We start from the raw sequence: 27601 nt of genomic DNA on the forward strand, positions 1-27601 counted from the left end.
GAAAGTCACTACTTAGGTAAACGATGCCATCCAAATGTATTAGGCTTTTCATCATGGAATCAGTGTCCCCTAATAGAACAGAATTAACGTAGGCTTTCACCCTGAGAGTGGTACCACACTATGACTTAATTCATATTATGAAAAACAAAAAGAGAGACTCACTCATCACTAAATCATCAAGTAAATAAGCTAACATCAAAAAGCAGTGGTTCTAGGGGGCTCCTGAGATGGATTAGTCAGTCCTGAACAAGAAAGACATACATTAACGTATCCTAAGCTGCTGCCTTTCATGTGTCTCATCCCTTTTGTCCTTGGAACTATATTTAGTACAGAGAGAACAAGAGTGCTGCCAGGGTAGTCAAGTAGAAAGAGAGGGTATTAATTTAGTAGATCTTGGTCAAGGTTAGGGCAAGAGATAGTGGACAAGTATATGTGTAGTTTATTAAACTACAAGATAAGGTCATATTGGAAATCTATGGCAATCGCTAGACCCTATACTGGGTATATCTTGATGGTGGACTCACTCAGAAGGACCTGGATTTTACAAATACCTGTTGTCTTCGGTCCCTGTCCATTCACTGTAGGATAGTCTCTTCTATCTCGACAACTTACTTCTTGGAACATCTCTACTGCCTTCCCTTTCTTTCTGCTCAACTTTGGCTGTTCCTTCCCCCAGCATCTCAGGTTGAGCACTTCAGCTTCTCCCTTCTGCTGTGACGATCCCCCACTCGTAACTTGCCTCCCTTTTCTCTAGGGACCTTGTCATTGCTGGGCTGCTTCTCTTCTGATTAGGCCAAATTAGCATCCTCATTTGCTTTGCTCTTTCAGGCAGGTCTCTCCACTTCTCTATTGAATTCTACATCAAACATTATTCTTTCTTAAAAATCTTATCTGTCCTTTCCTATTTCTCTTCTTCCTCCCACACCATCAAGGACACTTTTTGAAAATTCCTGAGGCCAGCCCCGTGGCCGAGCGGTTAAGTCCGCATGCTCCGCTGCAGCGGCCCAGGGTTTCGGATCCTGGCCACGGACATGGCACTGCTGGTCAGGCCATGTTGAGGCAGCATCCCACATGACACAACTAAAACGACGTGCAACTAAGATATACAACTGTGTCCTGGGGGGATTTGGGGAGATAAAGCAGGAAAAAATAAAGAAAAGAAACATTGGCAAAGGTTGTTAGCTCAGGTGCTGATCTTTAAAAAAAAAAAAAGATTGACAACAGTTGTTAGCTCTGGTGCCAATCTCCAAAAAATTAAAAAAAGAAAAAAGAAAATTCCTTCACTCAAGCAGTAGAATGTTCCGGGTCCTGGAAGCGGACTTTGGTCACATCTTTTAATTTTCCTTTGCACCTTTTCTTTAGTACTCACTTCTTCTAGAAGCCTTAGCTTGAGTACTTTAAGAGACCAAAAAGAGCAGAGTAAGCTCAGATGCAATGCAGTCAATTCCTTTCCCCTTCCTTTACTGAGTCTGCATCTGGTCTCAGTATCTAATCAAAACGAGTGCCCAGGATTGGAGCTCGAGAGACCTTCATTGCCAACAGTGCTCTGGATTTCAGTGAGTTCTGCACCTACCTATAAATGGCCTCTATGCTCTGGGGTAAATTAACTCTTCCGAGTCTGTCTGATTACAGTCATCTGAATGGGTCATTTATGAAAGTACAACAGTGTCCTAGAAAAGTCACTTTACCACCAAAATAAGGAGCAAAATCTTCCTGTACACTCACGGGGAGTCTGCAGCCTGCTGGGCGCTGTTCCAGGCGCTGGGGATATGGGTGAACAACCCTGACAAGGCCCGCTCTCCTGGAGCAATGACTTCCTTGGAGCACTTAAAGGTCAAGGCAAGCCATTGCAGTCAGGGGGGGTCAAGGAAACCAGGTGAGAGCCATCCTATTAAGGAGGAGGGGACCAATTTGCTGGTGGATGGGCCACTGTGTTAACAAAAGCTCCACCTTCCTGAACGAGGATACACATTTAAGAACGGGCAGGAGGTTTAAAAAAAAATCCTAACCCAACCCAAAAGATAATGGGAATCATCTGTTCTGCTCTCATGTGCAAACCTGTAATTTATGGAAAGATGGGAAAGAGAAAGTCCCCGAGGAGGCCTAGCCAAGTTCTGCGGTGAAAAGTCAACTGTACTCACAGCTCAGACTGGAAGAGGTGGGGGTGGAGAGAAGCAAGAAGCCACAGTAAAAATAACATATCTTGAGGCAGCGGCTCCCTCTCCTCCCCCATTTCTAGGCCACTCCTGGCCAAGCTGCCTTCCTCCCTTCCTCCTGCCACCCCAGCCCTTCCCCATTCGCAGGTTATTACTTTGTCCTCTTTGTTTTTCTTTCATTTTCTTTAAGAATCCCAAACTGGCTGTAGTACTCATAATTCCTGTCACAAGGTAATATCAGCAGTACAACAAGCACGTGTTAAAATAAAACGGGGTTACCAGGAATTTTCAAATCATGAAAAGGACACCATTTCCTCCCGTGTATAACAAATTTGCATATATATTTGTGCACACTAACATACAAAGTAATTTACTACTAAGAACATGCTATAAGGCCTGATAATAGAAAAGACCATCCTTCTCAAGTGCAATGTCACTAGTAGTGCCACCCACCACGCTGATTTCTGAGTTCAGCTCTATCTCACAATGGCTACATACTGTCTTTTTTGCTTCTTCTATTGGGCTATTGTCACTTAGCTTTATAATTTTGCTTTTAAAGGGTATGGTTACTAACAAGTCAACTATTATTTTCAATATATATATATTTTTAAATGCCAGTGTCAGTGATTTCTGCTAGGCCATTTGAAAAAGCATTTTTATTATACTTAATAGTTTGCTAATGTACTTCAATAAAATTTCAATCTGTATTTTATTAGTTTCTTTATCAGTCATATAAGGTAAATTATTATCTGTCTCAGAGATGGAGAAATTGACGCAATCTAAGCTAGAAAAGATCAGTAATAATGGTAGAAAGAGGATGTGAAATAAACGTCAAATTGTCCAGGAAGGAATCCCCTTTGTAACATTCAGAGTTTCTAATGTCAGTTAAGGTGTTCTTGCTGTTCATGAACAGCTCTGAGTAAAACGAATTGAGAAAGATAGCACCTGTGGTCACAGGGTGCATGATGAAGCCTCATGACGGTGTCCTAAGTCAATGGACCTTGTCAGTGTTACATGGAGGGACTGTCAACAGCATACAGAGTGTCCACCACATGCCACGCACTCTTCTAGGCACTTCACATATTTGTAAGTCAATCTCACAATCTTGTGAGATAGGTATTTTAATTACCCCCATTTGACAGATAAGGAAACTGAGGCACTTGCTCAAGGTCACATAGCTGCTAAGGGGTGCAGCTAAGATGCAAACCCAGGCTGTCTGGTTCCAGACTCTACGCCCTCAACCATTATGTTAACTGCCTTCCAGAGGGCATGCCGTAGCTAACCAACAGACCATGGTTATTTAAAGGGTTATTGGAAGGTCAGTTGTTTGAACTCAGGACCAAACAGCCCTAAAGAAAAACAAAAGATAAATGTCAGTGAGGTCTTCTACTCACAAACGCTCATTTGCGCAGTAACAGAACTTGAATTAATGGGAAACCCCACTTGAGTCCTTCTCACCCTATGTTCCCCTCCTAGACCTGATTCATTCACTCACCCCAAATTTATAGGGCACCTCCTCTTGTCCAGGCACTATTCTTAGTAGGGGCCAGGATGGATAAGATAAACTGACTTACATTCAAGGTTGAATCTTTTACTTATGGACTATTTTAAAAGGCTCCTGTGAGCAGGCCTAAGAACTAAGTAACTCAAGTGACATTTTTGGGAGAACGCATAACACAGTCTTGGCAAGAATCATAAAATCGCACCCTCCCTGCTCTCAGCCTGGGAACTGAGGACACACCACTGGGGGGGCCCCTCTAGGTCCTGGGTGTGAGGGGCTGGCCATGTTCTCCTAAATGGATCTCTCCTCCGGTTCAGAGGACATTCTCAGCACACTGTCCACCTAGAGCATATCTTGTCTACACTTATTTTTAATTCACTGCATCACAGTGCGTGGTATCTAGCACTTAACGAATACTTAAAAGGTTGTAAAACATAGTCTATAAGTCAAGGAGGGCCAGAACTTTCCTGAGGTGCTCAGGATCATTTAAGAAGAGAGTCATCTTTTTTCCATTGTGGTGAATATACCTAATATAACATTTACCATTTTAACCATTTTTATGTATATCTTATGATCACTTTTGATCGGTTACACTTCATTGATTACTTTTCTAAATACTATAGCTTCTCCTCCACTGTTAACCATTTCATGGGTAACAAAATAGTCATTCAGACACTAAGCTGGTTTTCCTAACCAGCACAGCTGGCCCTGTTAGTTCCTCAGAAAGCTTAGCTTCTCTCCCAGACCTGGAGAACTTCAATCCTTGTAGCGCCTCTTCCCTCCCCACTCTCAATGGAGTCAGAAGCTAGCTCCGAGGTCTGAAGTTGCTTTGCCTCCCTCATTCTAAGCAGCTGAATCAACTTCTCACTCCACCCCTTTCATTATCCCATGCCATCCACCCCAGTGCCATCAGTGAAGTGGAGACTCATAGCTTCTAAGTGTGCAGAAGAAAACCCCAGAAGCAAGAAACTAGAGTAACTTGCTCCTGCTAACAAAACAAACCAGAAGACACAGCAGGGGCCAAGACCTCACAGTCGCTGAGTTCCACATCCTTCCTGATCCCAAGGAGACAGACTGCCTGCCCCTCGATTCTGGGCTTGGGCAACGTGGCTGCAGCAAACTCGCAGGCGGAATGCAAGCCTCCTGATCCACTTTCAGCTCCCCCGATCCCCATGTGCCTTTTCATTCTCACTCCATTTTGCCCAGCCAGTATGACAGCCTGTGCAAAGACCGTTACACGTCTCACTGTGAAAGGGCCCGTATGCCCTTGTGAGCTAACTCCTGGCTGAAATCCTGGTCCCGTGGAGGCAGAGGAAGCAGCCGCCAGTTGGAACACAAAAAAGGGTTGTTATCTCTCTCTTAAATTAAACTCAGATCTGCTTAATATCTTGGCCAACTTATGCCACAGCTATTTTGGCCCCTTCCACCACCCCACAGTCCTTGTGGCCAAAGTGTACCACTTTGCTGCATTTGACACTGTGCCAAAGCCAGGCCACACCCTTCCTTCTTCAGGCTTTAGGGGAGCAGGGGAGGGTGGCTAATTCCTTTTGTGACCACTGACCAAGAGCTGAGTAGCCAACAATTTGGAAAATTATATACACACCTAAAATGTCAGCTGCATCAGAGATTTTTGCTCTCTAACCTTCCAGTAGCTGAAGGGAACCTTCAGGCTGAAGGCAATTCCAAAAGAGTGGGTTTTCTAACCACAGTCTGTGGGCGGGATGTTAGCAGAACCAGGCATGCAGGGTCCCAAGCAGCAAAGAATCATCTTGAGAAGTGTATATGCCAATGATTCAAACCAATGGAAAGGGATGGGAAGCAAAAGCAGTCACACTTATGAACACACACACAGGAGAGAGGGAGAGTGACAGGGGAGCTATGCATATACACACACAGGAGAGTGATGGGGAGCTATAAACACACACACTCACACAGAAGAGAGAGTTATGGGGGAGGTATGCACACACACACACACACACACATACACAGGAGAGAGAGTGATGGGGGCTCCACCACAATAGTCCCTTCTGGAATCAGACTAGGTATGAACGCATGAACACACACTGACGCAGGCCAGCCACAGCCATGAATATAGAATATGCTAAGTCCCAACTTTTTAAAAACAAAACAAAAACAAATCCATAGTATCATAAATCCACACGTAATTAGCCTGCTTTCCCTTTTGGACTATAAATTAATATATTCTCTGGGTTATCCAGTCCTTTAGTTCTAGAATTTTGCTGTTTTGATGACAACAGGTCATTGGGTTAAACAGAATGGAAATGTTTTGACCACCACGGCAGTGGTTAAAAATTGTAAGGGCTGTGGCCTGTTTGGGGGACTGTGGGCAGGAAGCAGTGCCTGCATCACGATCACAGCATGTCCAGCCAGTCTCCGGGGTGCTGGGATTTTTGCCATGCGTGGTGCTGGCACCCTGGGCTGGTGGTGGGTGCATTTCCTCAGTTCCACACCTCCCTCCTCGTCCTGTGATTCCCTCCTCCACCCAGTGCAGGGCTTGCTGGAGCTTCTGCAGTGGCAGTGGTGGGTGGGCCCTGCTGCCAGGTGGGTCTCTAGGAACAGAGAACATTGGTGCTGGAAGGAAACAGCACTGTGTGGCGGTTCAGATGTATGTGCTGGAAAAGGGAAGCCTCCTGATGCAGGGGCACTCAGGCAGCTGGTCATATTTGCCACTGTTTATGTTTCCTAAGTCTGAACCATTCCACACAAAACTGAAAAGACAAAAGGGTGTGTGCTAAAGAGGACTGCTCCTCCACGATACCCAGATGACTTGGGCAAGTTCACCTCATTTGTCAGAGGTGGATAATAACAGTACCAACCTCAGAGGGCTGTTGTGAGGGTCAAGTGAGATAATGCATGTAGATTGAGAACAGGGTCTGGCCCAAAGTAAGCACTCAATAATAAAAGTAACATTTTTTGAGCATATAATAAAAAGTAGCTATTATTAATCTAATTATTTAGTACAACTTTCTCATTTTACAGACAAAGATTTTAAGTGCCGGAGATATCATGTGCCTTGGTAAAGGATGAACTGTTGTTACCACCCTGGGCTGTGGTTTTCTGAATGTTGCTCTCCCCCTGCAAGGTACCGTGAAAGGCGAGTGCACGAGCAGGCCTGGCCCCTCCAGCTCCTCTGCTGCCTGTCGGAGGAACAGTTCTTGCCCCAGCAGACAGTAGGCAGAGAAAGGAAAAAAAGGTGAAACTCAGATCACCAGTTTTTTCACCTGCAGTTGCCTGGACTGCTTTCTGCCGGCACCCCTGACCTCTACTCCAGCCAGGAATGCATTCACATCACCCTGTCCTGATCTTTTTCTTCAGGCCTGAACCTTCCCCAGGACGCCTCATCCTTTGGTTACCCCTTATGTGCCTGAGCTGCAATGGGCTCTGCCCTTAGCCCCGACACAAACTCCAGCTATAGTTCCCAGGTGAGTGGATCGATGCTGCCCGCCTCAGCACAAGGCCAGTGGGAGGCACTGCACCTTCTGCCCACTCTTACTGACCAACTTCTGTGTGCTGGGCATTCCTCTAACTGCCACCGCCGGTAAGGCATTAAGACAACTTATCTGTCTTTAAGGGATATATAAAATCAGTATATTTGACTTCTTTTTGTAAGCTGTCCTTCAGATCATACTCCTGAAAATGCTTAAAATTGCCTTTTAATGACAAAAAGTCAAAACATCAGTTGACCTTTGGCAAACGGAAATCTTGCCATCTGTCACTTAGAAGTGAAGGAGCTGAGATCTGGCTCTCGTCCCAGCTTCCTTGCTATGCCCAGAGCCTGGCTGCTCTATGAAAACTGGCTAGGAAGCCCCAGGATGTAGACGTGCAGCTTCTACAATTTAATTGTTTCTAAATGATGACAAAATTGTGGACGTGGGGGCCTAGAGCAGAAAAGGGCTGTAAAAATTGCTTAATTCAAACTTTTCACTTCACAAATGAGGAAATTTAGGACCCAAGAGGTAAACTGATGGAGGAGGTTTCCATCCAAACATACCTGCGATTTTGCTCTTGGGAACAAAGTACAAAGCCAAAGCCGGAGAAAAAAGGGGTCGAAAGTTGGTTGTATTGTATGAAGTTGTCGCTTAAAGATACCATGTATCCTCAACACACAGGTTTACAGGGCTGAGAATAATTCCTATGCGGGTTAAGTTAAAAATCCATTTAAAAAACCCTCGGCTTTTTATAAAGCCACGAGAAGTGACAGGGTGGGGATATTTTCAGAGGTCAGCTGTTTCCACTCCTAAGACTTACGGAACATGTGCATTCAGGGAGATGCATGGAATTTAAACACAATCAGTTAATTCCAAGAGTAAAGGCCCTGAGCCCAGCCTCCCTCCAGCTCAGTGTTAAGGAAGCTAGAAAGCCAATCAGAGTCGCAGCAGGGCCTCCGCCTCCTGCCGGGAAGAGGCTCTGTGAGTTCTACTGTGCTTTACAAGCTACCACAACTGCCCTGCAGGTGGGAAGGGACAGGAGCCCTCTGTTTCTGCCACCATTTCAGTCTGGTCAGCTCCTCCCTTCTTTAGCTGCAGAAATAATGTGGACTCAATATATTTTTTTAAGCACAAAAAATATATATTCTATGATTCTACAAAATTTACAGAAAGAACGCTTTTTGTTAAAATTGAAAAGATATCTGTCTACAACCCACCAAACTGACATGCATTCTTCAGAGAGAGGTGCTTGAGGTGCCCACCTCTTTTGGGAAGCCAAAACCTGCCTCCTGGTCCCAGCTCTGAAGGCCTCTCAGCAAGGTCTGAGAAAGGCAGCGAGGCTGGAGGGCAGTGCCTGACTAGCCCTAGCACGGCCCTGCCGGATCTCAGTGCCAGGAAGGCAAGTGGTGGGGGCTTTCCAGGCGCAATTCCCCTGTGGGGCCATTGGGGAGGTATGGTCTAGGAGGCAGAAGGAAGCCCACCCAGGGTTCTTCTGCTTTCCCCACCAGGGTGCTGTTCCGCATGGTGACTGTGCAGCTACTGCGGCAGCAGGATCCCGGGGCCCAGACACGCTTGCAGAATCTGAGGGCGAGACTGCAGTGTCGCAAACTTGACTTCAGTGGAGAGGGCTGCAATCTCGTGTCCACAGATGCAGTGTCTGGTGATGCTGCAGAAAGTGACAGGGAGCCGTTTACGCCAGAGGCACGTCTCACAGCAGCACTGGAACCAGTCCTCCACTACTCGGGAAGCTCAGGCCTCCTGCACCCCACATGCCTGCTTTTGTTCCATCAAACTAATGAATGCTCAATTACGAGAAGGAATTTGGAGGTTAGTGTTAGATTGTGCTTCTCAAAAGCCTGCAGACCCCATCCCAACTCACACACAGTAACCACCTAAGCCTCACAAAACCTTCTCGGGGAGGTGCTACTGTTATCCCCACTCCAGAGAGGAAATGCTCTTCGAGGTAGGAAGAGAACTGACTTGCCCAGGGTCACCTGGTGAGTCGGGAGTGAGCTGGCTTTTGGACGTGGGCAGCGGGCTTTAAGGCTGCTATGTGAACAAGTCATCTTCCAGGCCCTCTGCGATGCCCGGCTCCCTCTGCAGAACTTTGCTCCAGGCAGAAACTGTGTCCATGTTGGCCTCACACTGGTCTGCTAGTCTCCTAAAAGCTCCTGACAGCCATCTTCATTTTGATTTCTACTTAATTTTCCACCTCACAAAGCAGTGCCAGAGAGAGGGAGTCTGGAACCTTTCTGAATATGATTTATTAACCAACAGCTCAAGGAAATGGAGGGCTTTCTGCTGCCACCTGACCTTTGTCTTGGGCCTTCCTAATGTTTGCATTGCTTCCCTGACCTTGCAAAGTGACCTGGAATAGCTTGCCTGTTTCCTTGTGTGTGTCCACTTTCGAGCCCAGCTGTCAGCCTGTGCAAGTCTGTCAATTAGTACCTCAAGGGTTTGGGATGGGGTCTGCAGGCTTTTGAGAAGCACAATCTAACACTAACCTCCAAATTCCTTCTCGTAATTGAGCATTCATTAGTTTGGTGGAACAAAAGCAGGCATTCTCTGTTATAAAGCAGAGGTCAAAACCAGTGGCTGTGTTTTGTTTGGCCTGCAGAGTGTTTAAATATTGAGAAATTTCACATAAAAATACGGATTTCCGGCTTCTCTTGAAAAACGGGAAGAGATGACAATTCTCAGGCTACTGAGTAACAGCCGTCCCTTTGGAGGGGGACGCTCTCTCTGGTTTTTCATCACGACCTGAGGACTTGCCTTGGGCCTGCTCCAGTCACGATGCCACTTGCCTGGCCTCTGCAGAAATCAGTTAACATAACCCTCTCCTAAAGCCATATTTCCCTCCTTTAAAACGTGGACTGGAGTGGGCAGGCTGTCCTCCTGATGTGCCTGGCGTACAGGACAGAGCCGGGAGAGACTGCACTCTGGGATGACAGGCACTGTGCCTCCTGTCCCATCACAGCCCCGGCACAGCAACTGCCTCTTTGTGACGGAGGTTCGTCACTTTCTTCTCAGACGGACACATAAATGAAAGGCCAGCTCCAGCAAGCGAGTGAATTTCTGAGTGACAGAAGCCGGTTCAACAGCCCCAGAAGTGCAGGCTTACGAATGCTGCAGCAGCTTTCTGAGCAACTGGAGCTGCTCACTATACTTTTTATTTGTTGTGCTACAAAGATCTTCCCTGCTGTCACAAAAGGTTTTGAATCTTGTTATCTTGTTTAAAAGTTCAGGAGCAAATGTGTTGATGGTTTAATAGGATTTAGCTAGAAATTAAAGTAAAAATAAACAACACTATGAAGAGCTGCCCAGTGGGCCCTTCTGATTTCTTCTCGGAACGATGGGGGAGATACTGTCGAAAAGCAGCAAGTTCCAAATGCAGGTGGACGTGCAGGCCACACCACAGGCAGCCAGCGGTTCCAGCTCAGACATGCTGTCATGTGGGGGTGCCACGCTTCCCGGTTCCCTTGCTGGAGCATCATCAAGTGCATGGCCTTTGCAAACGTGCTGGAAGCCTCCTCAGCCCTCCACACCTGCCCAGAAGGCCTCCGGTGAGCCTCTGTCCCCTGAAGACCAGCTGCACCTGTGGCACATGGTTGGCCCGGACACCACTGGGCTGGGCAGCATCACGACAGCCTTGACTACAAGTTCTTGGCACACAGGCCGAGCGCAGGAGTTGGATGGCAATCAGCAAGACCCACTTGTCCTTTTCCGAGAAAACGAGGCCTCTCAGCTGCAGGGCCAGTGTGGCTCTGGGCACAGGTGTGTGCTCAGAAAGCATCTGCTGAATGAGGAAGAGAACAGGGAGCGAACCCCTAGCCAGTGTTGGGGACAGAGAACCGGGCTCCTGTTTCAGTGCACAGGTGGGATGGGAAGGTTATAAACTACACTCTTTGCAGCTCCAGGCACCTCACAGACTCGTTCATTTCTGGGGAAAGTGTGGTGATACCATCATACTCATTCCACGAATATTTTGTTGAGACAATCTATCAAAATAATCCTGAAGCATGCAGACAGAATGTGCTTCGGAAATGTCATAGTCAGTAATGAAATTTTCTCCTGCTTGCCTCCATGACAAACCCCAGGGATTAGGTCCTTGTGGGGTGTGAGGCTACCAGGGCCTGGAAGTCCTCTTCCCATTCCCTCCGCCTGGCTTGGGTCTTTAGACCTTCACATCTCAATTTAGAATCACAGCTTCTAGGACGCCTTCCCAGACAGCAAAGTTACTGAGTTTTATGGTTACTATTGATGGAGAACAAATTATACCAAAACCTAGTGGTGTAAGACAGTTGTTTTGTTATGCTGAGATTCTATAGGTCAGGAGTTCAGGCAGGACACAGTAGAGACGGCTTGTCTCTGCTCCGTGATGCCTACAGCCTCATCGGCAGCCTCTGCTGAGGAGACTTGAAGGCTAGGAGTGGGTGGGACTCATGTGGAGGTACCTTTAGTGACACGGCTGGTGGCAATGACGGCTGTCAGCCAGGGCACAGTGGGGCTGCCAGCTGGAATGACTGCAGCTGGCCTCTCCATGTGGCCTCTCTGCATGGGCTAATCTGGGCTTCCTTACAAAATGGCAGCTGTTTCCCAAGAGTGAGCATCCAAAGAGCACTAGGTTGAAGCTGCGTTCCCTTTTGTGACCTAGCCTCGGACGTCACATAGCATCATTTCCATGGTCACAGGCCCACCCAAATTCAGGGAAAGGGAACAGAGACCCCCCTCTGTGTGGGAGGAATGTCAAAGTCACAGCACAAGAAGAGCAAGTGGCATGGGAGATACTGTCATGGCCATCTTTGCAAAATATAATCTGCCACACTGGGTTAGACACGAGTACCCTGTGTCCCACTCCACTGACTTAAAAAATGCTTGTCTGCCTCTCTCCTTAGGTTGTGAGCTCAGCGAGGGAAGGGACTATGACTCATTCACCTCGGCTTCCTCTGTTCCTTGCACAGTGCCTGGCACACAGAAGGCATTCAACACATATCGTTGAATTGAATCAAATAGAAAGAAAGAACCAGAAGGACTCTTGGAGTCCCCTCTCATGCTGGCTGTTGGCAGCATAAGGGAAGTTTGACCAGGGCAAGAGAACTGTGAGGGAAAAGTATCCAAACGCCTCTCTGGGGCCCAAGGCTGTGCCCTGTGAGTCATATATGACAGGGAGCTTTTGCTTCCTTAGGCCTTCAGGCTGTTTACAGGAAGTAACTACAAGAATAATAACTGACTTCATATTCCTCCTTCCTTAAGCTTTTTGAAAATGTGTTCTCCCCTTTATATCTCTGTGCCATAAACCCAGGAGGCTGCTTGTTTTTATGCACACAGCTCACACAGCACAGCAGAGAGAATGCTGGACAAGGAGGCAGAACACCTCAGCTTCAGTCTTGGTTCAGTCACCTAATAGAAGCTGTGTAGCTTTGGCAAGTCAGATAACTCTTCTAAGTCTCAGTTTTCTTCCCTATAAAGTGGATATAAAAAAAGGAAGGGGCTGGCCTGGGGGTGTAGTGGTTAAATTCGTGCACTCTGCTTCAGCAGCCTGGGGCTTGTGGGTTTGGATGCTGGGTGTGGACCTACACATTGCTCATCAAGCCATGCTGTGGTGGCATCCCACATACAAAATAGAGGATTGGCATGGATGTTAGCTCAGGGCCACTCTTCCTCACCAAAAAAAAAAAAAAAAGGAGGCAGACCCACCTATTTCACAAAGTTGTTTTGGGAATAATGCGTTTTTAAACAGTAAAACAATATACAAATACGAGATGCTGTTATAACAGGTATGATGGTTTTGAAATATGTTCACACAGTCTTTGACATGCCTCCTTTCAGAAGGTGGAGTCCAATTCTCCTCTCCTTAAATGTGGGCCTGACCTAGTGATTTACTTCAAATGAATAGAACGTGGCAGCTGTAATGCTATCTGACTGAGGCAAGGCCCTAAGAAGGGCAGCTTCAGCTGGTTCTCACTCCCCTGGTTTACCCTCCAGTTCTGTGGCTGCATTCTCAACTACCACCATGTTGTTTGTACCTGAGGGGCTCAGGGCTGGCTTCTGGAATCCTCATCTCAGCCAGCTCTTTCTCACGTGGAAGACGAGGCTCTCTATCCAACACTTACAACACAGTCGTCTTCTGAGCCAGATTGCCAAGAACAGCAAACTTTGCCCTTAGCGAGCCACATTCTCCACCACAGCCCTGCCCGCCTCCCCAGTCCTCCACTGCGTCTGTGGGACCAGGTGTGTGGGTGTAGCTGGGTGTGGTGCCTGGGTCTGCAGATGGACAAAGTTTTCTCTGGGCAAAGATTAACCAGCTGGTATGAAAAACAATCTGTACCACCACCTTGTTAATCACCCACTTTACTCACTCAGCTAATTGGTCCCATTGCCAAAACAGCAGAAACTAGTAGTCATGATCACCAGGACTCCAAAGGCGGAGGCCTCTTGGGAGGGGTCAAGAGACAGCTCCAGCCTTGGCACTTAGCAGTGGTTGTCCCTTCTCCCCTCACCCGGCAAGAGCTGAAACACTGGGAGACTGAACACAAACAAGGAACTGTTCTGTGCCTACTCAAAATACACCTGCTGTCCAGAGAAAGAGCGACTTTCCACTTGCTCTGCAGCCAACCTGCCAATCCTTCAAAGAATAGCATTCAACCCCTTCCCTTCACCCCTGAACAGCAGAACACACGTCCACTCCTTAAAAACTTGTTTATTGAGCCAGATAGAGAAAGACAATCTCTGTATGACTCCACTCATATGTGGAAGTTAAACATGTAGACAAAGAGAACAGATTCGTGGTTACCGGGGAAAGGGGTGGGGGGTGGGCACAAAGGGTGAAGTGGCGCACCTACAATATGACTGACAAATAATAATGTACAACTGAAATTTCACAAGGTTGTAAACTATCATAATCTCAATAAAAATTTTAAAAAAACAACAAAAAAATCTCGCTTATTCAAAAGGCGTGATTCTCCCCCCAACAACCTGTGGTCCTCTTTCCTAACTCATCACCTGTCTGGAACAAGCCTGGCTCAAGCAGCTAGCAGATGTAGTGATGTTTCATGGAAGCCTGTTCCCGTCTCACCCCAGACTGCCCCCAGGGGACTGAGGTAGTGACGGCTACAGCAGACGCAGGCGCTCGCCACAGAACAACACAGGCAGGCTGTCACGCTTTGTTTTTCTGCTTGTTAAATCTGAATGCTCCTCATTAGTTATCCTGCCCGCGAACACGGGGTGGACAATGGTGTGGGGCTCAGGCGTGCTGAGAAGCTATGAATACAAGTTCCTCGGGCTCCTGAGGCTGGGGGACCAGGGACTGGGTTGTGGGGACTGACGCACTGTGTTCCTGTGGGCTGAGCCTTTGAATGAAGGTCATCACCAGCTACTTCTTGGATGACAGGGCAGCTGCACTGGGTGCCCACTTGGGCTCGGCCTTTGTCCACGGACTCTGCGAACAGTGCCCACAGAGACTGACAGTCCCCGATTCTGTGTCTACTTGGTGGGGCAGGGTCAGGCAAAATAACTCATACTACTTCCTTGGAGAAGAATTTGGCAAAGTATGTTTTTAAAAAGAGACCTCAAAATGCCTTTAACATCACCTTTTGGTGACTGTCCTCACTAACCAGAAAACCTTCAAGGTAGGAACATCACTTGCATAATGTCTTCAGAGGCCAACTCTGACACACTTTAGGTCACAGAGATGACAATTCCTAAGCTAATGGTGTGGGGAGCTGGTGAAAGAGTTAACTGGAAAGTCAGCTAGCTGTTCAGGAGTGTTTGGTGTTCAGAAAGTTTGCAACTTTTAACAACTCACCATTATTCTGACATATAAAAAGCAGAGATTTTTTATTTGGTTTTAGAGTTCTGTGTATTGTTATTTTACAGATCAGCATTTCTAATATTTTGTTTTGAGGCTAGAAACAGTTAATTTGCTCTTCTTTTGGGGAGAGAGAACTAGTGAGCCCAGGATAGCATGTGTGTGTGTATCCATCCATCCATCGATTCATTGAGAGCACAAGCCCGTTGCTTAGTACATGTGCTTACTGCTTTAGCATAAAACAGTTCAGACTATTCTAGGGGACTCCAGAAAGGTGGCGTGCTCCTGACTCACTCCTCTTCACACTCCTGAGGGCCTCCTCTCTGGGATCTTTCCCACTTCATTTCTCTTTAGTTAGTACTCTAAATTCCAGACTTTTCTATCTTTCTTTCATCATTAAAACTTACTTGCTGAAATCTCTCTTGCCTCAAATATCATGCTGTACTTTCACCTTATTAATAAGATGAATGGATGTGCCAAAATGATGATGTATTCTTCTCAGGTAGTGTATTTCATATTAACTAGAATCTAAATTGCCTTAACCTGAAGGTCGGGTCTAGTTTGGAAAGTTAGGGCCCGGGAAAGGTGAACAATGGGGAAATCAGCTGCTCAGATTGTCCCACAGGAGGGTGTGTGTGTTGGGGGTGAGGTGTTGGGAGGGGAGGGGCTACCCTAACCGACTGCCTCACCCAGGGGATCCTCCCGTGTCCCTTCTCATGAATCACATACAAACAGAATCATTCAATGTTTAACTTACATACAACCCAAAGGTAAGTAACACCAGAAGAGTTAGTCATTAATACACATCTTAGGTTTCTGTCACAAGAACACAGGTAGCCAAAATTTAGAAGTTAAATCTCACCTTTCCTTTCAGCAAGCAGAAAGAACTCCAGGAGAACTCTATCACTTACACAGTCCAAGGAATGACATTAAAGCAGGGTTCTGATTTGCTCCTTAAGAGCAACCACGATCTCTTGAACATGAACTTACATACACCGATGTATTCCACGGGGAAAATGTGGCGCTTTCTTATCAGCATTAAAACAGCTAAGGGATGTGAGTGAGGAGCCAGTCTGTTACATACCTAACAGGGAAGGAAAAAGCTCTGCAGAACGCTATGACACCATTACCGCACTCCTCCACTGCCTCAGCAGAGCGAAGCTGGTTCTTGTATGCCTGTCTTAAAGATTTCCCATGGATTGTGATAATGCCGCACAGACTGAAAATTCTATTCTACTTCCCCTTCTCGAAGTATCAAACCAGAAGAAAGCTCTGACAAGGCAGTGCCTCAGTTTTCCCATTAACCACACACCAACACTTGCCCATTCATTCACATATGCTTAGTTACTGCCAGACAAATCCTTTACAAGGAGCCACTCTGTCAGTTCAAAAAAACCACTATTGGGGCAGCCTTGTGGCCTAGTAGTTGTTTGGTGCACTCTGTTTTGGCGGCCCAGGTTTGGTTCCCAGGCGCAGACCTGCATCACTCATCTGTGGCCACGCTGTGGCAGTGACCCACATACAAAATAGAGGATTGGCAAAGATGGTGGCTCAGGGCCAATCTTCCTCAAGCAAAAAGAGGAGGATTGACACAGATGTTAGCTCAGGGTGAATCCTCCTCAATAAAAACCAAAAATAAACCAAAAGAACCACTATGCATTCTCACCTCCTGCAAGAAAGTTTCTAAGATTTTATTTTCTCTTGGATTTACCTTCAAAGAACATGGATTTAATACGTTTTTTTAACAATATTTACTGTGCTGAACAGAAATTCATCTGAAATTCCAAACTTAAGAAGTGAATAACTCAAGCCGGTACACCTCTGAGCTCCTGGGCTTTGGAGAGCCTCTGCCCTGACCTTGAGCCCCATCTGTGGCCTGTTTCTAGTCCAGGAGGAGAATGTGGCTCTGTTACATGTTACAGTGCTGCCAGCTGATTACAGTTGGGTAATGACCATGTGTTGTTCAACCACTTCCTTTATGATGTGCTAGTAAAACCCAGTGAGCACCTTCATCACTGGTGAAATAAACAGACGACTAGGGACTCAGCACCACCATACACATTTTGCCAATAAGTGGCACCCCTTGGCCAGTGGGCAGGTGACTACGGCTCCTAGAACAACTAACGGGAGTTTCCTTTGCAAAGTAGTGTCAGTCCATGCTCTTCATTTCCTCACGTCCAAGTGTATGATAGTAGGGGAGACTGCGAGCAAAGAGACTAGTAAATTTAAATAATAAGAAGAGGGAAAAACTGTCTTGAATGTGACATCAGAAGCATTCAGGCAGCTTGAAATCTAAGCCAAACTGCTGAATTGAGTCCATCTGCTAAAACTTTACAGATTGTCACTTACAAAAATGAAACCAGAGACAGAGGTAAGAAGGTTGCAAATGTTTAGGTACCAGAATTCTTTCAGCATCTTTATTTTAGGTATTCTTAGCATTTCGTGTAGTATATTATTTTAAGATTATATATACTTAAATTATAAATCCCCCTTTACAATGTTTATTAAATTCTTACCTTTTTTTTTCTTTTTGGAGAGGAAGATGTCTGTGTTGTATTTTTTTAAATAAAAGCTAACAGGAAAAGTCAAGTTCACCTAAGAAAATTTGTAGAAAGGAGTCTATACCTTAAGGAAGGATATTTAAATAACCATTATCGAAAACTGTAACCCTTCAGTTACCTGCTTTAGTTTATCTTCTTTTCTCCTGCAAAGTTCATAAACGGAAATTCATTTTTCTATAGTTATTTTATATGATAGAAAGATCTGCTTTCATAGACTTTTGTGTCAGGAGTGAAGAGGGAAATGACATGAGGGAAAACAACTTGCACTAAAACTCCCAGAGCTGGCATGAAGCAGGATGGCAATGAAGCCACACAGGCCAAAGCGGTGCAGGGCAGCCTGGGCTGTGGCTGGCTTGGTCAGGTTGGGTGACATGCAACCAGTGACATGCTCTGTGACACAGCAACAGCATATTTTTTTTCTGCTTGTGTTCCCTTCCCTTACATACTTGCAAGAACAGTTCAGATCCAGAAAACACGCCTGTCTAGAAATCAAGGGAAGATGGGGTGGAGGTGCCCTTCAGCACTGAAAGTCTATATGAAGACAGATCAAAAGCTAAATCCAATTCAACCAACCAGGCAGGAAAATTAATTGAATTAAACTTCCTCTAAATATGGTAAGTTTGAGGATTTTAAAGCTAGGCACAAAGAACCAGGTTAGAGCGAGCTGTTGAGTAAATGGATGCAGGACCTCTAGCCGCCCCCACCCACAGGGAGTCTGATAAGCTGCTGATTGCCTCTATAACTTTACTACTGAGGCTGAAAACTGATTAGCTGCTTATGGGGATCCAGGGGCTAATGGTCTGGCCCACCAAGAATATGGCTGCCCCTGATTTAAGGAAGCTGCTTGGCAGGTATGGTTTGATTATTATAAGGGGGGGAAAAGGCAGCAGGGTACAGGAAAGCTTCAAAAAGAAGGCTTTATTATGTCAAATAGATAGGCTCCTCTGACACTCTAAAATGAATATGGAATTACTGATTCCTTCTCTTCATCTAGTATCAAAACTTGTTTTTGAAAGACTTCCTCAAAGAGTACTCACTTTGGAGCCCACCCATTCTATTTTAAACCACCTTTACAAGAATATGTTGGTGCCTTTCAACATACTTCTTAAATGACAGAGTTGGGTCCTCAGATACTATGATCAGTAGAGTCCTAGAAAATAGATAAATGTATTCTGGGTATTTTAACCAATCCTTCCCCTTGACCACCACCAGACAATCGTAATTAAAAATACACCCCTTTCCACTCTGGCCAGCAGACCGCTGCTGCCTGATTGTGTACTGCAGCGCAGGCAGGATGGTGGGAGTGGGGAGCTGACATGCGCAAACAGTTACACTTGATGCACAAACGGAAAGTAAATCCTGGTATTCTCTTGGACCTCTCCAACTAAGTGCTCTAAAATGACTCCTAACATTTAAAATAACTTTCCTACCTCTGCGGAGACAAACAGAACACAAAAGACTTATGTTAAGAAAAACACCAAGACAACCTTGAAGGTAATTTAAAGTCCTGAAAAATGACTAGAGGATCTGCACAGTTTCTAAGCTGACCTCATTGCTTCTGGGCAGAACAGCCAGAGAGGAAAACAAATGAAGGAACAGAATCGCAGCAGTTTGAGATGTTCTCAAAGTTGTCACAATTATTTTTTTTAATTGACTCTTGAAAAAATCAATAGCTATATGGAGAGGAAAGTAATGCTTTTATTTAGTGTCTAAAGGCTTCTTAGGGAATGAATTTTCATTTAGATGATTAACCAACGCTTAACATATTCAGAACTTTGGGTTGAACAGACAAAATGTCGGTTTTCTTCCTGGCTGCTAAGCTGGTCGATCATTAGAAGGACACACTCTAACAAAAGTTTAACAAGATGATTTTGACTCATATGCTCTGTTGTGTTTTATTAAACTTTAAAGTCATCCAACTGTTTGGCTGGAGCACAAGTCAAAGAGTTTAATATATTCATTGCCTTTTATATCTGTTTTCCTTGTATAATTTTTTATTGAGATATAATTCACATATCATAAGATTCAATCTTTACAAGTATACAATTTGGTGGTTTTCAGTATATTCACAAAATTGTGCAACCATCCACACTATCAAATCCAGCACATTTCCATGAGCCCACAGGAAACCCCAACCATGAGCAGTCACTCCCCTATCCCCTCTCTCCTCAGGCCACGGCAGCCACTCAGTGACTTTCTGTCTCTATGGATTTGCCTATTTTGGACATTTCATTTAAATGGATTCATAAAATATATACATTCTTCTGTGACAGGCTTCTTTCACCTAGCATAATGTTTCCCAGGTTTATCTACGTTGTAGCATGTACCAGTACTTCACTTTTCTTTATAGCCAAAAGATATTCCACTGTGTGGATATCGAACATTGTCTGTATCCATTCGTTAGCTGACGGACATTTGGGTCTTTTCCACTTCTTGGCTATGATGAATAAAGCTGCTCTGAACATGCGTGTGCAAGTTTTCAGGTGGACATATGTTTTCATTTCTTTTGGGTACATATTTAGGAGTGGAGTTGCTGGGTCATATGGTAACTCTATGTTTAACTTTTTCAAGGACTGCCAAACTGTTTTCTAAAGTGGCTGCCCCACTTTACATTCCCACTAGAGGCATATGAGGGCTCCAATTTCTCTATATCCTTGCCAATATTTGTTATTGTCCTGGAATATATTTTTTTATACTAAGATTTTTTCCATTCTGAATAGAAACTGATTATCAGGGCTTGAGAAGAAAACTACCCAAATGATGACAGAATTCAGTACCAAGGCCACAGTCAACAAAAACACTTCCCCGAGGAGAGAACAGACTGAAACGGCCCCCTGAGCGCTCACCTGCTGCAGGTCGGAGAGGGAGTACAGGTGGATCTGCTGAAGGAGGTACTCTCTGGGAAAAATTCTGAAAATGAGGACAGAAACACAAATGAACTTGGTGCTACCACAACACACACTTTTTCTGCCAAGTTTCAACGTCCCATTCAAGATCCTTTCCTCTCTCTTTCCCCTTTCCTCTTGAAGTCCTCCTCCCCACACCCTCTGAGATACCTGCAATAATACTTTGTTTCAGATCTTTTTCTTCCTAGCACAGATACTAAGATGGAAGTAAGAGTTTTATCTTTGATTCTAATGCAATTGGAGGTGCTACGAGTCCTGTGTGGCGGTCTAGGCCCAAAAGCCAGAACACCAGGTTCTTGTAGGAGCTATATCCCTAACAAGCTGTGTCATCTCAGGCAAGTCACAAAACCCATCCAGCTTCAGCTTCTTCATTGGTGAATGAGGATGACTGAACTCGATGTCTCTATCTCTCCAGCTCTATTATTCTGTGTCTAAATTAATAGGTTTTGGAGTTGAGAAAATCAACTGAAGTGGCAACCCACGTGTCTTCTGTCAGGAAGCTCCTATGGCCATTGTTAATGGGATAGTAGTGCTGAATATGACATCAATGAACTATCCTCTTACATGGACAGTGATAAGTTTTAGAACCCAGGTACAAATGAAAATAATGGGACAAAATATTTCAAATTGGGACTCCCTGACAAAGTCCAATACTTTTGGCTGCTGTCAGTTTCATAGCATCTGGATAAATGAAAGTGAGTGAATGGGAAAAAACCATAGATTATGGATAAGCAGATAGGTACCAAAGGGTAGATGGTTAGAATACACACACACACACACACACACACCCAAAAAACAAAACGAAACTCATGGTGCTAGCATTTTCTCTTTTTCTTACGTGGTACTATGCAGTTTTCTTGTGTTCTAAATGAAAGAAACCACCAATTTAGCCAACTAACATTAATGACTATCTACTATGTGCCAAACACTGTGCCAGGTGCCAGGAAGGCAACTATGAATAAGATCGTCCCAGTACCTAAGTTCAAGGAGTCTAGTGAGGGAAAGATATCTGAACTGATAACTACAATACAACATGATAACTGAAAATAAGACTTATGCACGGGATACATATTTTTGGAACGGTCTAACACTGTGGATCCCAACCCTGGCTGTTTATGAGAATCACTTGGGGAATTTTTAGAAAACAACAGGGCAAAAGCATAACCAGAAACTAGTGTTGAACAAAACAAAAACTCTCCTGGTGATTAGTGCAGTCAAGGTTTAGAACCACTGGCCTAATATCTAGCTCACTGGGAAACTCATTATTCAGTCTTTCAGTTAAGTATACCTTGCTTGACAGGTCCTAGAGACTAAATCATTCATCCTGCTATCCACCCAATAGTGATGAAGCACAACTATGTGCTGGCCACTGAAGGAAGGGCACCAAATGGATTATACAAAGCCCTTCCCCATGAGGGACAGGGCAGGCATCTTCTGGATTGGGGCTTTCCTGAGAAGCATGATAGGCACTGAAGAATTCTGCAGAAAGCACCTGTTTCATCCACAGATGAGAACAGACTAAGGCCTTCCTACTCTGAGAACTGCAATGTGGTTCCTGAGGCTGGGTTCCCTTCGACTCTGTGGTGCAGGCTGCACCTGTGGCTGGAGGCAGAGCACAGTCTGAGTGCCCTGGGTAGGGGACAGTGAAGAGGCTCGATTCCTCCAGGAGAGGTTAAGCTCGCTGTCGAGAGGCTCCCTGTTGTGGAAGGTAGACCACAGTCCCAGGAGGGACTTTGAGATATAACTAACTTCCATTTTCAGCGACACACATGATCAAAACACCTATTCCTTATGGCTCCCAAAGTGTTAAGTACCAATAACAACAAAAGGAGCCCACTTTGGGTTTGACCCTTGACATATATCATTTAATTCTCACATCAGCCCTGCATAGTAAGTAGAACCTCCATTTTATATAAGAGTAAAATGACACACAGAGGCAAAGACTAATTTGTCCAGGGTCATAAATCTGGGATTCAAGGCCAGACTTTCTGACTCCAAAGGCCTGTGCTCCTTCCACTTTCTTGGAGGTGGGGGTAGAGAAAGAAGGGAGGTGGGTTTGAGTTGACCATCCAAGCTGGCTATATAATGCATGTCTCTTCCAGGCAGATGGCTATTACCGTTTAGGCCAGTGGCAGTCCAGAGCCACCGATGCTTTTTTAAGCAGGAAAGTGACACTGGTGCACTTTGCCATGCCCACTTTCTGAAGGCAGTAGGGAGGGTGGAGAGACTGCAGGCAGGGATAGTCTTGACAAGGTATTTGAAGATCTATTCCAGGGGACAGTGAAAGGGGTAGATACAAGAGACCTTTGGAAGAAGTGACAATGTTTAGAATGGGTAAAATGGAGAAAAGAATCAAAGGTGACTCTGAAGTATCTAGCTTAGGTGACAGGATGGCGATGTTCCTGGCCAAGACAGGGCAGGTCATAAAGAATTGAGAGTTACATGTGCAGAATATAAAGTGCTTGTTCGGGGGACAGCAAGGATGGCCCTTGGGAATGTGGGCCTGAAAGATGTGGACTAGATGGGGGCACTTCAGACGTCAGCACAGAGGTGACACCTGAAGCTGCGAGAAAGGATGGGATGGACCTAGCAGGAAACTGAATATGAAGGGGGCTAGCAGGGGCAGAGGCTGTTTCTTCTGACCTTGTTTACCTTACGCTGTCTAGAGTTATCTAAAGCACGCTTTGGTATTCTGCAATTTTTCTCATGCTTGAAAAATTCTGTTTTGAAAATAACCAGGATGCTCACATTTACTTGAGTTTCTAACATTTCCCCTATTTGTGAAATGTTTCTACCTTATACCCTTCACCCAGCTTCCCCTGAAGTTAACATCTTACACAACCATGGTATGTTGATCAAAAATAAGAAATGAACTATTAAGTAAATTATAGACTTTCTTCATACTTCACCAATTGTTTCACTAATGTTCTTTTTCTGTTCAAGGATGCAATCCAGAATATAACATTGCATTTATATATATATATATATATACACACACACACATATATGTTTAAGCACTTGCAAGAAGACTTAAGACCCAAACATATGTGCAGAAAAGAGAACCTAGGACACAGTCCCTCAGTGGGGCTACAAGGGTAACAATGGACGAGAATCTTATACAGGGATAGAGGATATTGGACTGTGGTTGAATGGAAGGAATAATCTTTTTCAAAGATAATTGCTTAATAATGAAATCTCAGAAATAAAGTAAAAGGAAAGCAATGTGGCAGTAGGGCTGAGAAATGGAGACAGAGTAAACCAAGTAAGTAGGCTGGAAAATCATTTGAAGATTGGCTTCCTCCTCTTCCATTGGTTTGTACAAATGTAGGTCAGCTGGAGGGTAAGAAGGACGGTAACTGAAATGAACCACAGCAGGGACAAATGCAGGGTAGCATATCTATAATATTTTGCTACTTCAATTTTTTTCTGCTCTAAAATCCTAAAAATTCTATGACTGAGAGTATACAGGATATAAGAATTATTCATAAATGTACAAACCAAATCATACTGCTAATTTTCTTACTAGAGTACTACAGTCAGTTATCCCGTCAACACTTAGTGAGTGCTGAAAATATGCCAGGTGTTGTGCTAAACGTTGGAGATGGATATGCCAATGTACACAGTTGATGAGAAAAGAGAATATCCAGTTTTTTAAAACTTTATTGAGATAAAATTGACACATTAGTTTCAGGTGTACAAATAGTGATTCAATAATTGTATATATTGTGAAATTATCACCACAAGTCTAGTTAACATCTGTCACCTTAGTTTTAAAAAATTTCTTTTTCTTGAGATGAGAACTTTTAGGATCTACTCTCTTAGCAACTTTCAAATATGCAATATAGTATCATTAACTATAGTCACCATGCTGTACATTACATCCCCAGGACTTATTTATTTTACTACTAGAAGTTTGTACCTTTTGACCCCCTTCATCCATTTCACCTATCCCCTACCTCCTGCCTCTGGCAACCACCAATCTGTTCTCTGTATCTATGAGCTGGGTGTTTTTTGTTTTTGTTTTTTAAGATTCCACATATAGGTGACATCAAACATTATCTGTCTTTCTTAGTCTGACTTACGTCATTTAGCATAACACCCTCAAGGTCTATCGACGTTGTCGCAATAGCAAGATTTCATTCTTTTTTATTCCATTGTGTGAATAATATTCCATTGTGTGTGTGTGTGCATATGCATATACACAGATATATATATATATATGCATAGCACATCTCCTTGACCCATTCATCCATCGATGGACACTTAGGTTGTTTCCATATTCTGGCTATTGTGAATAAAGATGCAATGAACATGGAGGTACATATATCTTTTCAAGTTAGTGTTTTCATTCCCTTCAAATAAATACCCAGAAATGGAATTGCTGGATCATATGGTAGTTCTGAGTTTAATTTTTTGAGGAACCTCCGTACTGTTTTCCATAGTGACTGCACAATTTACATTCCCACCAACAGTACACAAGGGTTCCCTTTTTTCCACATCCTCGCCAGCACTTCTCTCGTCCTTCTGATGACAGTCATTCTAACAGGTATGAGGTAGCACCTCATTGTGGTTTTGATTGCATTTCCCTGATGATTAATGATGTAGAGCATCTTTTCATGTACCTGTTGGCCATCTGTATATCTTCTTTGGAAAAATGTCTATACAGATCTTCTGCCCATTTTTTACTTGAATTGTTTGTTTTTTTGCTATTGAGTTGTATGAATTTCTTTGTATATTTTGGATATTAACCCCTTATTAGATATATAACTTGTAAATATTTTCTCCTGTTCGGTATATTGTCTTTTCATTTTGTTGACGGTCTTCTTTGCTGCACAGGAGCTTTTTAGTTTGATGTAGTCCCACTTGTTTATTTTTGCTTTTGTTGCCTTTGCTTTTGGTGTCATATTCAAAAAAATTATCATCAAGACTGATACCAAGAAGCTTACCACCTAGGTTTTCTTCTAGGAGTTTTATGATTTCAGGTCTTAGATTAAAGTCTTTATTCCACTTTAAGTTAATTTGTGTGTATGGTGTAAGATAATGGGCCAGTTTTCCTTACACCATTTATTGAAGAGACTGTCCTTTCCCCATTGTATATTCTTGGCTCCTTTGTCCTAACTTAATTGACCCTCTATGCATGGGTTTATTTCTGGGCTTTTCCTTACCAGGCTGGGTCCTTATTTCTTCCAAACACTGCTTATTATTCTTCTCACAAAAACCAACTTTGGCCCACAGTCACCTCTAATACTCCTTCAACACAGTCTGTACAGCTCAAGTTAGCTAGGCATTTACTTTGTGTTTCTCTCTGAGTAAATATGTTTCACATGTTTATTTTCTCTCTCCCTTTTGAAGAGATTCTGGCCCCTCCAGCAGCACCTTATCTGCTGTCTCCTCTCTATCACTCTCCAGTGTCTAACACTATAATCTACATGAGGTCAGTCATAACAGACACGAAGAACTGGAAAACGCAATTATGCAGAAAAGATAAAGGAACTGAGCTATTGTGTCTGCAGAAGATGTTGTGTCCAGGAGATTTAGTGGTTGCCGTAAAACATAAAGACTTTTAAGACAGATAATACTAATCAGCTTTTCTTCTCCCTGGAGGATGGAAATTGTAGCATGAAAGCACGGAAGTCAAATATGAGAATAAATTTCCTGAGAGGAATTAAAATGTGTCCTTTATAGTGATGCTCTTTAATGTAAATGAAAGAAGAAAGACTGTGCAGGTATTCAGAGGTAGGGCAAGCTCTTCTGCTTGAAGGGCAGGGCCCGACACTAGAGGCTTTCTCCCGCAGTTGGTCTGTTCCTCTTTCCCACTGCCTCTGTCTTCGAGGGAAGCTCAGGGCAGAAAATGGCATTGAATCAAGCCCAGAGAAGCATCGGCCACAGTGGCTTTCCATCTGGGGACACCAAGGGCTTTTCGCTGCCGAGGCTTAGGTGCCACAAGCTGGCCCTCTGACAGGGGCTCTTTAGGAAACGGGGGAACAAGCAGGGACTCCCAGGGGCCAGTTCTCCTAAAGCTCTGAGTAGCAGCAGGGGCTGTGGAGAGCTTGCTCAGGTCGCATTGTGCTGCCTTCAGCAGATCTGACAGGGAGAGGACAGGGCTCCGCAGGGGATGCAGAGATGCATTTGCAGCTGCTTCAGGATTGCTGGGGGAGCCCTTCACATCTGGGAGGCAAAGCTTGGTGTCCCTTTAAGAGAGTCATGTCAGGATTAATTTCACTATTAACATAATCAATAAAGAATGGATGATTATTTGCATTTTTTGTCAGAAAGAACAACTTGTGATCACCATATCTCCCATGAATTTAATGCAAATGAAGTCCAGCCTTATAACCTCTGCAACTAGTCACTATGGTCAAGAACCCGAAACAGCACACATTTCATTGAAATAAGTAGATGCTGGATACATAACATGTGACAGGCATTGTGCTAGGCCCTGGAGATTTGGAGAAAAGAGTTTTTTTAACATCAGAGAATACGCAGACAAGTAGGCAAACAGCTGCAGTTCACAGAGTGGAGTGCTGAGATCTACAGACACATAGGTAATGGTGGGGAGCTGGCAGAGCACCCGGTCAGGAGGGGCCTGAGAGAGCTGATGAGTCAGAATTAATTTGACCAAGTGGAAGGATGGGAGTTGCAGGTCAAGGGAACAGCACCGGCAAGAGCACAGAGATCAGAGCAAGGACACTGCTCACAGGGACCTGGCTTTCTGTACTGAAGGAGCTGTCCTGTGTACATGTCGGGGAGGGGAAACTGCAGAGTGTGAGCTTAGAAAGACAGGATGCAGCCAGACACAAGGGGTCTTGAATGCCTTGCTAAGAGCTACCCCAGAAGAGATGGGGTGCCATAGGATTGCCTCAAGCAGGAGAATGACGAGGTTTGGTTTGTGACTTTAAAAATCATTGACAGCAGAAGGGGATGGGGAAGAGACTGAGGGATGGATAATTTTTTGGTAAACAAGGTGAGAAATGATGGGGGCCTGAACAGAATTTAAATGGTTGCCTGGGGTTAGAGAGAATGGCCAACCACGAGATAGATTTCTGCAGCAGAATCCACATGGTCATCATGACTAACAGGAAGGAGCTTGGGATTATTCACTTTTCCAGCTAGATCCAGCAGGTAAAGGGCAGTTCCATTTACTGACACAGGGAACGAGGAAGACAAGTTGTCTTCGGGGAGAAAGGTTAGCTCAGTTGTTGGGGCAGAGGGTTGCAACTG

At 44.5% G+C, this 27601-nt stretch overlaps 1 protein-coding gene across 2 annotated transcripts in view; it reads right to left on the reverse strand.

The window, feature by feature from the left end:
• The window catches only part of PLEKHM3 (pleckstrin homology domain containing M3), a 176204-nt gene that overhangs the window by 53622 nt on the left and 94981 nt on the right, over positions 1-27601 (reverse strand). For both annotated transcript variants that reach the window (XM_070581815.1, XM_070581816.1), the window contains exon 6: positions 20321-20384. In XM_070581815.1, the coding sequence (XP_070437916.1) occupies positions 20321-20384 (64 nt within the window). The remainder of the gene's footprint in view (positions 1-20320; positions 20385-27601) is intronic.

Source organism: Equus przewalskii, chromosome 17, assembly GCF_037783145.1.
Source record: "Equus przewalskii isolate Varuska chromosome 17, EquPr2, whole genome shotgun sequence".
Lineage (NCBI taxonomy): Eukaryota > Metazoa > Chordata > Mammalia > Perissodactyla > Equidae > Equus > Equus przewalskii.